Source organism: Gorilla gorilla, chromosome 9 (genome assembly GCF_029281585.2).
Source record: "Gorilla gorilla gorilla isolate KB3781 chromosome 9, NHGRI_mGorGor1-v2.1_pri, whole genome shotgun sequence".
NCBI classification, from domain to species: domain Eukaryota; kingdom Metazoa; phylum Chordata; class Mammalia; order Primates; family Hominidae; genus Gorilla; species Gorilla gorilla.
Window position 1 is genome coordinate 102,378,373 of NC_073233.2, and position 14,347 is coordinate 102,392,719.

Below are 14,347 nucleotides of genomic sequence, written 5' to 3' on the forward strand. Positions count from 1 at the left end.
ACATAAGTGCTAGGAGTTTTCAATATCAAATATTAAATAAACAAGTGATATGCAAACTATGATCTTATACCTATATCAGTTATTATTTAAAGATACATGAAATGCAAGGTGATAGAAGACAAGAAGGAACAGTTTTCCCTAATATTAACTTACATCATTGGAGATTCAAGTAAAAGTGTTCACATAGTTTATTTAACCAAGCATTCATTTAATCCAAACCAATATTCTTCCATTCACCCAACAAATACTGTTACCCAAACACTGTCTACTTTATGTCAGATGTCCCAGGCTTCTTCTAGATATGGAAGACACAGCAGTGAACAAAGTCCTTGCTCTAGTGTGGGAAACAAGCAATGCAGGTTGAGTCCCTAATCTGAAAATCCAAAATCCAAAATATTTTAAGTGCCAACATGGCACCACAAGTGGTAAATTCCACACATAAATACTTAACACAAACTTTGTTTCATGCACAAAATTATTTTAAAACATGTATAAAATTAACTTAAGGCCATGTGTATAAGGTATATATAAAATGTAAACAAATTTCATGTTTAGACTTGGGTTCCATCCCCAACATATGTGCAAATATTCCAAAATCCAAAAAATCCAAAATCTTAAACACTTCTGGTCCCAAGCATTTCAGATAAGGGATACTCAATCTCTAATACAAGATGTATATGCATGTGTGTAAGTATGCACGTGTATAACTTGTCAGTTAGTGATAGGTGCTGTAAAGAAAAATAAAGGGAAAAGTGACACAGAAGTGGCATACTCCTCTCTACATACACAGGGTAGTCAGGAAGTCCTCTCTGACTAGCATCAAATGAGCAGAGAACTGAGACGAAGCATCAGTACGCAGAGAGAGAAAGTCCTAAGCAGTAGAAGAGCAGATGGTGCTAAAGTGGGAATGTGTTCAGTGAATTCAAGGAACAGCAAGGAGAACAGAAGGGCTAAGCAGAACAAATGCAGGGAAGACAGAATATACAGGCTTGTGTATCCAGGAATGTTTTTATGTAAAAAACATACATCTAAGGTATGAGATTATCACAACTACTAAGGAAAAGCAGAATAATTCCCAAATACAACATGATGCCATTGTGCCTTCATTGAGTGCTGGTTCTTTCCCGGAAGAAGAAGGGAGGATGATGCTGGTAGGCTGACTGTAATTTGTGACCTAGAAGTGATCACAATATCCTTGTTGAAAGATTTTGCATGACCAAGTCATCTCCAAATTCAGATTCTTTCTTCTTTGAAACAAGAGAAAAAAACAGTTGATGTAGAGAAACAAATGGGAAATAAGGCAAAATGCAGAAGGCTCAAGATTCTCACCCAATCTGTGAAAACCTTCTTTGTTTTAAATATGAAAGCAGAAGTATCTTGAGAATGCACAGGGTGACAAATGAATCTAACAGCATTACCAAAGAACCACATAACCACAGTGAAGGGGGTGGGGAGAAAATGAGCTAAATAAGTTTGAAAAATTAGGTTTCAACTAGATACAGAAAGGCTAAAGACTAAAATAACTCACACAAACATTGTAACCTAGTTGGGAAAGTTGTTTTGCACAGGGGTATGAGTTAGCAATTTTGAAATTACTTTATAATTTCAAATTATACCAGGATTGGAAATATAATTAAACCAAGATTGAAAAAATAAGTAAATATATAAATTTATAATATGATCCAGGCTTCTGTTAGACAAAGAAGTCACAAGTAAGGAAAGAGAGAAGACAAAAATGGACCTTGTAGGGCTGGATTAGAATCAGTCTGAACTTATCATTGGTTTTTTAAGCACATATATAGACATGTATGTATGCATGGGTTACTATATACACATATATCTATTTCCATAACTCTGTTCATTCAGAGTGCTGAGCAAGCCCTGGTAGCAGTAAGCACACCTAGTACCCATTTGTGGATTTCTGAATACCACTCTCCAATAAAAAGAATCAGAGCACCTTGGAGAAATGGTTGATTCCAGGGCTAGGTAGGAAAATATCAGGTTGGTGCAAAAGTAATTGTGATTTTTGCCAGTACAAGAGCCAAGAGCCTAGAGCATCTTGAGATGCCAAAAAGCTAAGGTCATGACCCCAAAACAGGTGAGGAGACACTGAAAGGACACAGAAGCCAACATAAAAGAGAATGCAATGGTCAAAGCTGCAACAATCAGAGGAACAGTAGCAACCAAAGAACTTATAGTACTGGATCTTCAAGTCCATAATGACATAAATAAGTAAGTAAATAGAGAAGAAGGGACAAATTTTCCTTACAGAAGAATTCCATTAGTAAATATAGAAAGAATGAAGGAAATCAAAACTTACAATTAAAATACCACAGTATTAATTACCGGAAATAAGATCACCCATGGATACTAAAATTAGCGAGTAAAAGTTTAAGGTGAAACAGGATATTTGCATAGTCTCAAAGTATTTTCCCAAAAATATTTATTAATTGAAAAGTAGAAAATGGGAACTTTACAGCAGAGAAACCTGTTACACATTCCCTTAACCAAATGATGAGGGGGGTAATGAGAAAAATCAACATCATATGGTGACTACCCATTCTCCTTACCAATGCTGCCATTCTACCTTTCATTCAGCTTAAATTCTTAGAATTACTTATGAGTTTTCCTTTCAACTCATCATCCCTACTTCGGCATAGTACAAAAAAATGGTAGACCTGGGAAGCTCTATGGAAGAGAAGGAACAAATCCCAGTGATGCAAAGTTATATGAAGACCACACATATCTAAACTCTGGCCTGCTCCTCCTTTGAAACTCACAGTTTATTCAAGAACTCACACATAAGGTAACACAAGTCAGCCTCTTAAACCCTTTCTTTTACCGAGTATTTAACCCAAGTCTGCATTCACTGAATGCACAGAGTAGTCTGCATTCAATAAATGTGTTCAATAAATATAGCTGGCCCTCTGTATTGGCAGATTCGTGGATTCAACCAACTAAAGATCGAAATATTCAGGAAAAAAACAAAAAATAACAATGAAAAATATAAATTTTTAAAGCAATACAGTATAACAACTATTTAAACAGTATTTACATTGTATCAGGTATTACAAGTAATCTAGAGATGATTTAAAGTACATAGGAGGATATATGTAGGTTATATGCAAATGCTATACCATTTTATTCAAGGGATTTCAGCATCCCAGGATTTTAGGTCCTGGACCCAACACCCCCCGTGGATACCAAGGGACAACTGTAATAAATTATATAATCAGGCCCCAAATCCTTTGAGTTCTTCCCTGACAACTTCTCAGGTGTGTCCCTCCCATTTCTGTTTCATTGCCATCACTGTCACCACCTCACATTTTTACTGCAGTGATCAGATAATAAATCTTGCTTCTTCAAGTCTGTCTTCTTTTCAATCAATCCTATACCCTGCCAACAGATTAAATTTCTTAAAACTACTAACAAAAGAAAGGTAATCTAGCTATATTTGTATATCCTGGAAGAACACTTGCATATATGTAGCAGGAAACATGTCTAAGAATGTTCATAACAGCAAGGTTTATAAAAGGAAAAAACTCCTGTTCACTGACAGGAGGCAAAGCATAACTGTACACATCAGTAAAAATAAATTACATTTCTAAGCATCAAAATGGATCTCAGTAATGTAATGCTGAACATAAGTTGGCTGTAAATATAGCATAATATGAGTACACATGTGATTAAACAGCAAAGAAAAGCAATGAAATAATTAATTCAAAATTAATAATGCTTCCCTTTGGGATAGGGGGAAGCAGATGGGATCAGGGAAAAGGAATGGGATAAAGGAATGGATAATCCAACAAAAAGATTCTACCTTTTTGTTGAATTGAGGAGTATTCATGTGTATGCCTTATTCATATGTTACAAATATTCTTGTAGGTATTAATATATACTAAAAACAATTTCAAAATGAAATCACACAAAGCAAATCTATGTTTTGTCTGATCTTGCATTGACAACCTTGAAAGATTAAGGGCATTTCACTAAAATAGGTAAGCTCAGAAACAGATTTGGGAAACCTCAGCACTTGGCTCAAACTTTTTAAGAGAAAAGTTTTACCTGTTCTGATGAATCACAAATAAGTTAAACCAAGAGTTCTCATCTTCCTTTGGTCTCAACATTGTTACTTTTTTATTGACAAACATTCGATAGAGCCTTTCATCTGGAATGGATCCTGAAATGGACATTACATTATTTTTATATTGTTTTCTTACTTCAGCTTAAAAAATGAATCTATTTTGCTTCTAAATTATGTCCTTCTCAAAGTATTTCACTTTACTGTTGGGAGATATATTTGAATTCTGGAATAATTTATAAGTGGGTATGTTCCAGGTTCTTTTTTAATCTTTTTTTTTTTTTTTAACTGAGACAGGGTCTTGCTATGTTGTCCAGGCTGGTCTCAAACTCCTGGGCTCAAGCAATCCTCTCGCCTCAGCCTCCCAAAGTGCTGGGATTACAAGCATAAGCCACCATGCCTAGCTGTTTCAGGGTTTTTTTCTTTTCTTTTCTTTTCTAAACAGAGTCTTGCTCCATTGCCCAGGCTGGAGTGCAGTGGTGTGATCTCAGCTCACTGCAACCTTCGCCTCCTGGGTTCAAGGGATTCTTGTGCCTCAGCCTCCTGAGTTGCTGGGATTACAGCATGCACCACCATGTCTGGCTAATTTTTGCACTTTTAGTAGAGATGGGGTTTCGCCACGTTGGACAGGCTGGTCTTGAACTCCTGACCTCAAGTGATCTACCTGCCTTGGCCTCCCAAAGTGCTGAAATTACAGGCGTGTGCCAGTGCGCCTGGCCTGTTCCAGGTTCTTGATAACAGTAGTTAGTTGCATTTGAAAAACATTTTCCATTTCAGGCATATACATGTTCAAAACCAGCAAAATGTAGAATAAAAATGTGAGTTTTCTATGGTAAAATTCTTACTAAAACTTCTAGTAATACTATTTTTCACCATCCCTTTGTTATAAATTATATATACTTTTGATCTAATATATACATTATAACGTGCAGAAATAAATATTAAAAGGGATGATAAAAGTGTATTTAAAAACAATATTCTTACATTGTTTTAATATATTGTGCTTTTTAAATAATTCAATGACTTTCAAACAATTCTCATACTCCATAGGTTCACCTTGATCTAGTGAAAGAAACTAACAAAAACAAGTCAACAAAATAGTTACAAATATTAAATATTATAAAAGGAGAAAAAGCCAGGATGCTAAGATGGCGAATTAACACTATGGAATTAAAAGGGTGGACAACACTGCTACTTTATATACGGATTAGAGAGGGTCTCAGAAGAAAAGCCAACAATGTAGAAGTCTAGAAGTTAGAAGTGGCCTAGCTCCCAAGGAGAATGCTACAGGAGTGGCCAATCGAATACATGGCTGAGGTGGAATGTAGAACATGTAACTGGAGACAAAAAAGTCAAGGCACACAAAGCCCAAGGCATTAGAAGATTAATCTACTTGAGTGTTGAAACACTAAAAACACTGGCAAAATTGAAGGTAGGTAAGTAGGTAAAAAGTCTGAGAGAAAAAGCAATGCAGTTTAGCCAGATGGCAGAAGCTTAAAGGGAACAGTGTGTTTGCAGGCAGAAAAGGAAGCAGTGGGTGGAGCAAGGAGAACAGTGATCCCCGCTTCTTTCCAAAAGCCCAGGGGTAAGAGAACTGCATGGGACACAGGAACCTCAGGGGACAGCTGGGCTTCACTGAAGGTTAGAAAGTGGAGGTAACATTCAGAGAAGAGACTGATAATAATGAGGAATCTGATAATTATAAAAAGAGTTCTAGAATTTATAATGAAGGGCTGGGGGACAGGGAGGGGTGCAGGGTGGAGACAGAGTCCAGTTAAGGAAGGTATAATAGAACAGGATAAGATAAGAGTTTGGGAGAAAATGGATGACTGGAGAGATGTGCTTCTGGTGGTGACTGAGGCATAATGGAATCTGTCCTTAGTCTAAATGGAGGAGGAAAGGCAATTTTCTGGAGATATGATCCCTAATAACACTGCAGTGATTAAAACAACTGTTAATAGCTTTTTCAAGAAAAGTATATTTCACTTCCTGCTCTTTCACTTGCAGAATCAGATATAACATCCAGATTTCATTTTCCTTATCTCTAAAATATAAATAACCATGATGCTTTTCTACTTGCCAGAGGTATTATGAAAGCTGCACAAAATTATAAGCTAGCGGTATTGTACAGTGAAGCAATAGACCTTTCAAAGACTTCCAAGATATCAAAGTGCAGTTTTGCTAATTATTCTATAATTCTAACATTCAGGATTCTACACCTGAGTCTAAAAAAAACCCAAAATAATAAATAGTAACGAAAAGACTTTTCACCAAAAATTTTTACCAAAACCATCCATCATTTTTTATAGTCACCAATAAAGAATAATAAGGTTTGCCCCATTTTTTCCAAACAGATACAAACTTATCTCCAAATTTCTCAATTGTTTAAAGAATCACGCACGGATATAAACAGTAAAATAAAACTGTCTTACCTAAACCATATAGCGCAATCCTTGTGCTTCCTTTTTGAAGCAAAACCGGACTAATGTCTATCTTCTCCACAGACATTGAACGTCCAAAGTGATTTACAAATCCAGCACAACTTAAAATGTCCAAGGCACAAAGTGCATCTGCCTATGCAAAATAATTTCAAAGAATGTTAGTGTGTATGTAAAAGTAGGTATCTGCATGAATATCGTATCACCTGTTAAAAGCATACTCCATATTCTACTTACAAAAACATAGATGAGGATAGTGTCTTCTCAAAACAAAATTACAATAGTAAAATTATTTGCTACATTTTTTACTACAAATCACCTACAGCAACTGGAATCACATGCCAAATGCAAGGTTAATATCTCATCAAAACTTATGATGTCTTGGCCACAAAAAAATAAATGAGATAAATGCTTTGTAATATTAAGCAACCGTCTTAAAGCCTGGGGAAAAAAGACCATAGATAATCAGCGATTCATAATATTAACGACCAGATAAAATGAAAAAATACTTGTAGGATCTCTAGTCTTACTTCCATATCAAACAGGTAATAAGATAATCTAATTTAGATTTAAAGATGGTCATGAACAATCATTTCCTAAAAGTGAGATTTTATAAGATAGTTATAAAAACACTGACAAACTGTAAAGCACTATACAGATGTTAGGTGTTCACTCCTACTCCTGGCTTCTTGTTGTTAACATCAGTGTTAATGAAATAAAAGCATAGCTCATACACCAATTCTTATTTCAGATTTTTAAAAAATCTAAAAAGCAGTATAAAAGCTTGTATGAATGTGAAAAGTCAACTTGACTTTTGACTCAATTTGACTACACAATGAGAAAAAGGGAAGGCATGCTTTCCACAGACAAACTAAACTGATCATTTCCAAAATTCAAACAAACTGTAAGAAAACAATAATTACCCCTGTGGGATCGTCATGATTGCCATGAATACTAAACACTGGAATTGAAATGTTGAGGTTGCCATCTTGATAGTTCACCCATGGAAACCTTAAAAAAAAAAAAGTTACTTAAAATTTCTACAAGGGACAAAGCTGTTTTCCCTAAGATTCTCCTCCAAAATATTAATGCAATCATAGGCAAACTGCATAATCTACATTGGCATATGACCACTAGTTTAGAGCTTTAAAAAATAAAATCATAGGCGACAATTCATTTCAATTAGTTTGAAAATATCTCAAAGCACTACATTTTAAAGAAACCCCAACTATAATAAACAGTGCTTGTGGTATGTATTAGTATATCTAATTAATGAAAAGTTAATAAGCCTTCAAAATTTTAAAAACTTACCATATGGTTTTTATTCGTAGTGGGGGGAGGGAAGAAAATCCATATACTTTAGAATCCCAAAGAGGTAGATTAAAACTCCAAGCTCTATCACTTATTACCTATGCAAATTAAAGTCTCCTGTCAGCCCCTGCCCCCAGCCATCCAGCTCCTCTTCTCAGAGGCAAATAATGTTAGCAATTTCTAGTGCATCTTTCAAAAGGATCCTATACTTATCCACACAAATAAACAGATTTTCTTTCTCCTTACATAAATGATAGAAAAATATACATTTCTGCATCCTGCTTTTATCACTCAACATATTTTAGAAATCATTCCACATCAGTACATGAAGACCTTTCTTCTGCTCTGTCAGCCACACAGTACTCCATTGCATGGATTACCACAATGTGTTTGAGCAGTTCCCTACCAATGGACATTTAGATTCTTGGCAGTCTTGTTTTACAAACAATGCTACAGTCAGTAATCTTGTACAAAGTAATCTTGTACAGTGAGTAATCTTGTTGCCCTGGTGAGTCGACCTGTAAAGGAATACCTGGAAGGGAATTGTTAGGTCAAAGAGTACATGTATTTGTAATTTTGATAGGCGCTGCCAATTTCCCACCATAGAGATTTACACATAATGCAATGGCAATGCACAGGAGGGACAGTTTTCCCCTACCTCACTAACATAGTATGTCATCCAGCTCTTAAATCTATGCTAGCAGTTCTTAACGCTAGCAGCATGTTGGAATTATCTTGGGGATCTTTCAAGAAATGCCAATGCCCATGACATACTTGGAGAGACTCTAAGTTAGTTGGCCTGGAGAGGGGGCATCCATATTTTCAAAGGTTCTTAGGTAACTGTACTGTGCACTCAGGATTGAGAGTCACAGACCTATGCCAACCTTATAGGAGAAAAATATTTCAATATAGCTCTGTCTTTTTCTTATGAGTGAGATCAAACTTCTAAAAATATGTTTAGGCCGGATGCGGTGGCTCACGTCTGTAATCCCAGCACTTTGGGAGGCCGAGGTGGGCAGACCACCTGAGGTCAGGAGTTCGAGATGAGCCTGGCCAACATGGTGAAACCCTGTCTCTACTAAAAACACAAAAATTAGCCGGGCATGGTGGCACATGCCTGTAGTCCCAGCTACTTGGGAGACTGAGGCAGGACAAGTGCTTGAATCTGGGAGGCAGAGGTTGCAGTAAGCCGAGATCGCACCACTGCTCTCCAACCTGGGCGACAAAGCAAGACTCTGTCTCGAAAAAAAAAAAAAAAAGTTTAAATGTCATGTTATTTCCTTTTCTGTGAAGTATGTCCATATTCTTTATTTATTACTAACTCATGAATTTTATTGTCTTGAAAGAACTGCTTATTGGGGAATTCAACCTTAATTTGCAATTGGTTGCAAATATTCTTCCTGATTGAACTGTGACTTCTGGCTTTGCTTCAGGCAGTTTTTGGCATGCAGAAATTTATTTTTGCAAAGACAAATGTATGAATCTTTTATGGCTTCTGGGTCTTGTGTCATACTTAGAAGCCTTCCCCACATCTAGATTTTTTAAATATGTGTAACAGTTTCTCCTAGCAGTTTTACTGAATCCATTATTTCCCCTACATTGTGAGACGGTGACCTTCATCAAATACTCAATTCCTACATGTATTTGAGGCTATTTCTAGAGTTTCTATTCTCTTTCACTTACCTATGTACTAATTCATGAGCCATACCACATTTTCAATTATTGTAGCATTGTTATACTTCAAATCTAATTGGCTACTAACTCCTTAGTAGTCTTCTTTTTCGGGATTTCCCTATCTTTGCCTATTTTCTACATGAACTGTAAACTGGAAGATTAAATTATCCAAAATGAAACACAAAGAGGTAAAGTTATGGGCAATATTTTTTTAATAGTATGCTATATAAATGATATTCAGAAAGAGAAGGGAAACAATATTTGAAAACATAATGAATAGAATAGGAATTTCCCTAAGTTGCTGAAAAACAATATTACATTAGAATATACGATAAAGCCCACGCGGGACAAACAGAATTAAATCCACAGCTAAACAAGACTGCAACATGTTAAGAACAACGAGAAAATCTTAAGTTACCCAAGTATTGTCTTTATGCTGGTCACTACTCTAGGCATTTTTCTTATCATCTCAATCTTCTCAACTCTGTAAGATTGGCACATTTCTTTCCCATGTTAGGAAGGACAGAACTAAGGTAGAGTGGTTAAGTGACTAACATAATTTTACAACTACTAAATGACAGAACCAGGATTTGAACTCCGACTGTTTTATACCGGAACCCATGCTCTTAATCACTATGCTAAACTTTCTAGCAACTCAACTAACAGTAGACTCCTCAACAGCAACAAAAAATAAGAGTTTACCACTCACTGACACTCCATGAAAAAACTACTGAAAACTGTACTTCAGAAAGGAAACTGAATCTACACAAAAGAAATGAAATACAAGAAACAACAGTGAGCAAAGAAATAGGTAAACATGTATATAGGGTGGGGAAACAGTTTTCAAAACAGAATGCAATTTAAAAATAAGATGAAAGAAAGAAAATACTGAAGTTAAAAAATGTCCCAGCTGGGTGTGGTGGCTCACGCCTATAATCTCAGCACTTTCGGAGGCCAAGTCAGGAGGATCACTTGAAGTCAGGAGTTCAAGACCAGCCTCACCAACCTGGTGAAACCCCATCTCTACTAAAAACGCATAAAAAAATTAGCTGGGCATGGTGGTGCACACTTGTAGTCCCAGCTACTCAGGAGGCTGAGGCAGAAGAACTGCTTGAACCTGGGAGGTGGAGGTTGCAGTGAGCCAAGATCGTGCCTCTGCACTCCAGCTTGGGTGAGAGAGTAAGACTCCTTCTCAAAAATAAAAAATAAAAAATAAAAAATGTCCCAAGTTTTAGATTTGAATAGAAGGAGGGTAAAGACACTGATCACAATTTTGAAAAACAAGGACAAAGTTAAGTATTACACAAATCTTTTAAAACTCAATTATATACGCAGCCAAACTATCAATCAAGGGGAAAGTGAACATAAACATTTTCATGTGGACAAAATCTCAAAAAAAAAAATTACCTCCCAATATAAAGTCACACTTTAAAAACTAAATAAGAAATAAATATGGGCTGGGCATGGTGGCTCACAACTGTAATCACAGCACTTTGAGAAGCTAAGGCAGGAGGATTGCTTGGGCCCAGGACCAGCTGGGCAACACAGTGAGACCCCATCTCTACCAAAAATAATTTCTTAAAAATTAGCTGGGTGTGGTGGCTGATATGCTTTGGCTCTGTGTCCCCACCCAAATTTCATCTTGTAGCTCCCATAATTCCCATGTGTTATGGGAGGGGCCTCATGGGAGATAATTGAATCATGGGGGCAGGCCTTTCCTGTGCTGTTCTGGTGATAGTGAATAAGTCTAAAGAGATCTGATGGTTTTAAAAATGGGAGTTTCCCAGCACAACCTCTCTCTTTGCCTGCCATCATCCATGTAAGACGTGACTTGCTCCTCTTGCCTTCAGCCATGATTGTGAGGCCGCCCCAGCCAGGTGGAACTGAAAGTCCATTAAACCTCTTTCTTTTGTGAATTGCCCAGTCTTGGCGGGTATGTCTTTATCAGCAGCATGAAAACGGACTAATACAGTGGCACATGCATATAGTCCCAGCTACGTGGGAGGCTGAGGCAGGAAGATAGCTTGAACCCAGGAGGTTGAGGCTGCAGTGAGCTATGATCATGCCACTGCACTACAGCCTAGGAAAGAGAGCCAGACCCCGTCTCAAAAGCAAAAATTAAATAAATAAATAAACATGAGTATGTCTATTCTCATGGGTTAGTATGTATACATATTTTTCTTAGCTCTGTCCACTGAGAGCCTAGAAGCAACAATACAATAGTAATGTGCACATGTAACATCCAGATCTTGGTTTCCAAATACCATTCTCCAAAAGGAACCAGGGTTCCTTGAAGAAATGGCTGAGTCTGAAGACAAGAAAGACAAAGTAAAAAATCAGAAGAAAAGGTAGGATATATCAAAAGGATACAGGAGCCAATCTCAAAAGGAGCCCAATGGCTAAAGCTGGAACAATTTAAGCCACAAGTAAATTATGATCGTATTAAATTATAACCCAAAGAAAAAAAAATGGGTTTCTACTGATATAGACAATTGAATAAACAAATGTGGGACAAGGGACAAATCTTCCTTACAAAAGAATCCCAATTAATACACGTAGAAAGAATATAGGAAATAGAAAATCACAATTAGAATATCACAGTTACAACTGTTGTAGGTAAGATCCACTGATGAATCTAAAATTAATGAACAAATTTAAGGAGGAACAGAAAAGTCACACAGCCTCAAAATATCTACCCTAAAATATTTATTAATTACTTTGGTGGTTTTAACTTATGTCCATCAGAAGTGGAAACTTAACTCCCTGCCCTTTGAGAGTAAGCTGGACTCAGAGACTCAATTCTAACCAACGGCATACGGAAAGGAAAAAATAATGACTTTACACTGGAGAAACCTGGCAGAGACCAGCTTAACCAAGTGATCAAGGTTAAAATCACCAGTGATAAATCAGGTTGATGTCATGCACCTCCTGATGTGATGCGACTGGAAGGGTACTTCACTTCTTGAATATTCTCCCCCGAAACCTGTAATCCCAATCTAATCATAGAAAGCAGGAGAAAATACCAAATTGAGGGACGTTCTACAAAATACCTGACCTCTTTATAAGTATCAGGGTCATGAAAGACAAGGAAAGACAGAAAACCTGACACGGGCTGAAGAAATTAAGGAAACGTTTCTACTAAATGCAATGTGAGATCCTGTACAATGTTTAAGACATGATGGGCCGGAAGCGGTAGCTTACGTCTGTAATCCCAGCACTTTGGGAGGCCAAGGCAGGTGGATTACCTGAGGTCTGGAGTTCAAGACCAGCCTGGCCAACATGGCAAAACCCTGTCTCTACTAAAAATACAAAAAATTTGCCGGGCATGGTGATGGGCGCCTGTAATCCCAGCTACTCGCCTGTAATCCCAACTACTCGCCTGTAATCCCAGCTACTCAGGAGGCTAAGGCAGGGAGAATTGCTTGAACCCAGGAGGCAGAGGTTACAATGAGCCAAGCTCATGCCACTGTACTCCAGCCTGGGCAACACAGCAAGACTCCATCAAAAGAAAAAAAAAAAGAAAAAACACATGATGATATTTTTCTAATATAGGGATTGACAAATATCATAAATAGTCCCAAAGGCACAAATGGAAAAAAAGAAAAACCAATAGATTTAACTACATAAAAATTAAATATTTCTGTCAACAAGAGTCCATAAACAAAGTCAAAAGACAAGCCATTGATTGGGAAAAAATATATGTATCACAAAGGTTTACTAATTAGAATATATAAGTAACTTCTGGAATTCAGGTAGAAAAACAAAAAAATCTCAATTTTTAAAACAGGCAGAGGATATGAACAGGAGAGGATACCAAAATGTACAATATAAACCTGAGAAGATATTCAGTCCCACCATGTATTTTTTTTTTTTTTTTTTGAGATGGAGTCTTGCTCTATCACCTAGGCTGGAGTGCAATGGCACAATCTTGGCTCACTGCAACCTCTGCTTCTGGGGCTCAAGTAATCCTCCCACCTCAGCTTCCCGAGTAGCTGGGTCAGTTCCACTATTAATTAGGAAAATATAAATTAATACAATGATGTACAAAAAAATTCAAAGAATGATATTTACTAAGAAAATAGCTTATATGGAAGGCAAAACAGTTGTGTGTTTATGTGTCTTATACAGCAAATACCATACACAAGTAATCACTCACTCAAGTAAATAAATATACTTACTTACTAAAACCAAAGTTGACTGACTGATCACTGAGAATTTCAAACTGGACAGGCCGATCACCCATACAATATTTTCTTAATAACTCGAGGCAGGTATGTAATGTTTTCCTTGAGGGCTTATTTTCATGAAAAAGATCACCACCTAACAAAATAAAATCCACCTGATCAACAGAAAAAGGTGTTAAAATTAGTATGTTTTACAGGTAAAATTTTTGTAAACTGCAGATGAAAGAGATAAAAAAAAACTCACAAAAGACACTATTATATATGGCAACTTAAAAATTTACATTTTATTTATTCAAAGGGACTTTCAATCTGGTAATTAATCTGGCTCTAATTTAGCTGACTAAGCTATCTTCAAAAAAGCCATCTTCCAATTACACCAAGTCTCTGATTCAGGCCACACAAGGTGATCATATTTTTTCTATTATTTGAATCAAACATAAACTTAGCACTTTAACAGAACATATGGGAAGAGATACCAAATTCAATCCAAATCATTCATTTAATTCATTCAGCATTTATTTACAGAATTCCTACAGGTTCTAGAAGCTCAAAAAATAGCAATCTACAAAATAGATTATATCCCTGCCCTCATTAAATACTGACTCTATGCAAGACCCTCTACTGAGTCCTGAGAATACAATGATGAATAAAATATGATC

The 14,347-nt window shown here is 36.6% G+C and overlaps 1 protein-coding gene across 7 annotated transcripts in view; it reads right to left on the reverse strand.

The window, feature by feature from the left end:
* MRE11 (MRE11 homolog, double strand break repair nuclease) overlaps window positions 1-14,347 on the reverse strand; it is a 96,213-nt gene that overhangs the window by 56,107 nt on the left and 25,759 nt on the right. For all 7 annotated transcript variants that reach the window (XM_055356088.2, XM_055356086.2, XM_031016218.3 and 4 more), the window contains 4 exons: window positions 13,683-13,843; window positions 7,443-7,530; window positions 6,514-6,655; window positions 4,066-4,180 (listed from right to left, as the gene is read on the reverse strand). In XM_055356088.2, coding sequence (XP_055212063.2) covers window positions 4,066-4,180; window positions 6,514-6,655; window positions 7,443-7,530; window positions 13,683-13,843 — 506 coding nt within the window. The remainder of the gene's footprint in view (window positions 1-4,065; window positions 4,181-6,513; window positions 6,656-7,442; window positions 7,531-13,682; window positions 13,844-14,347) is intronic.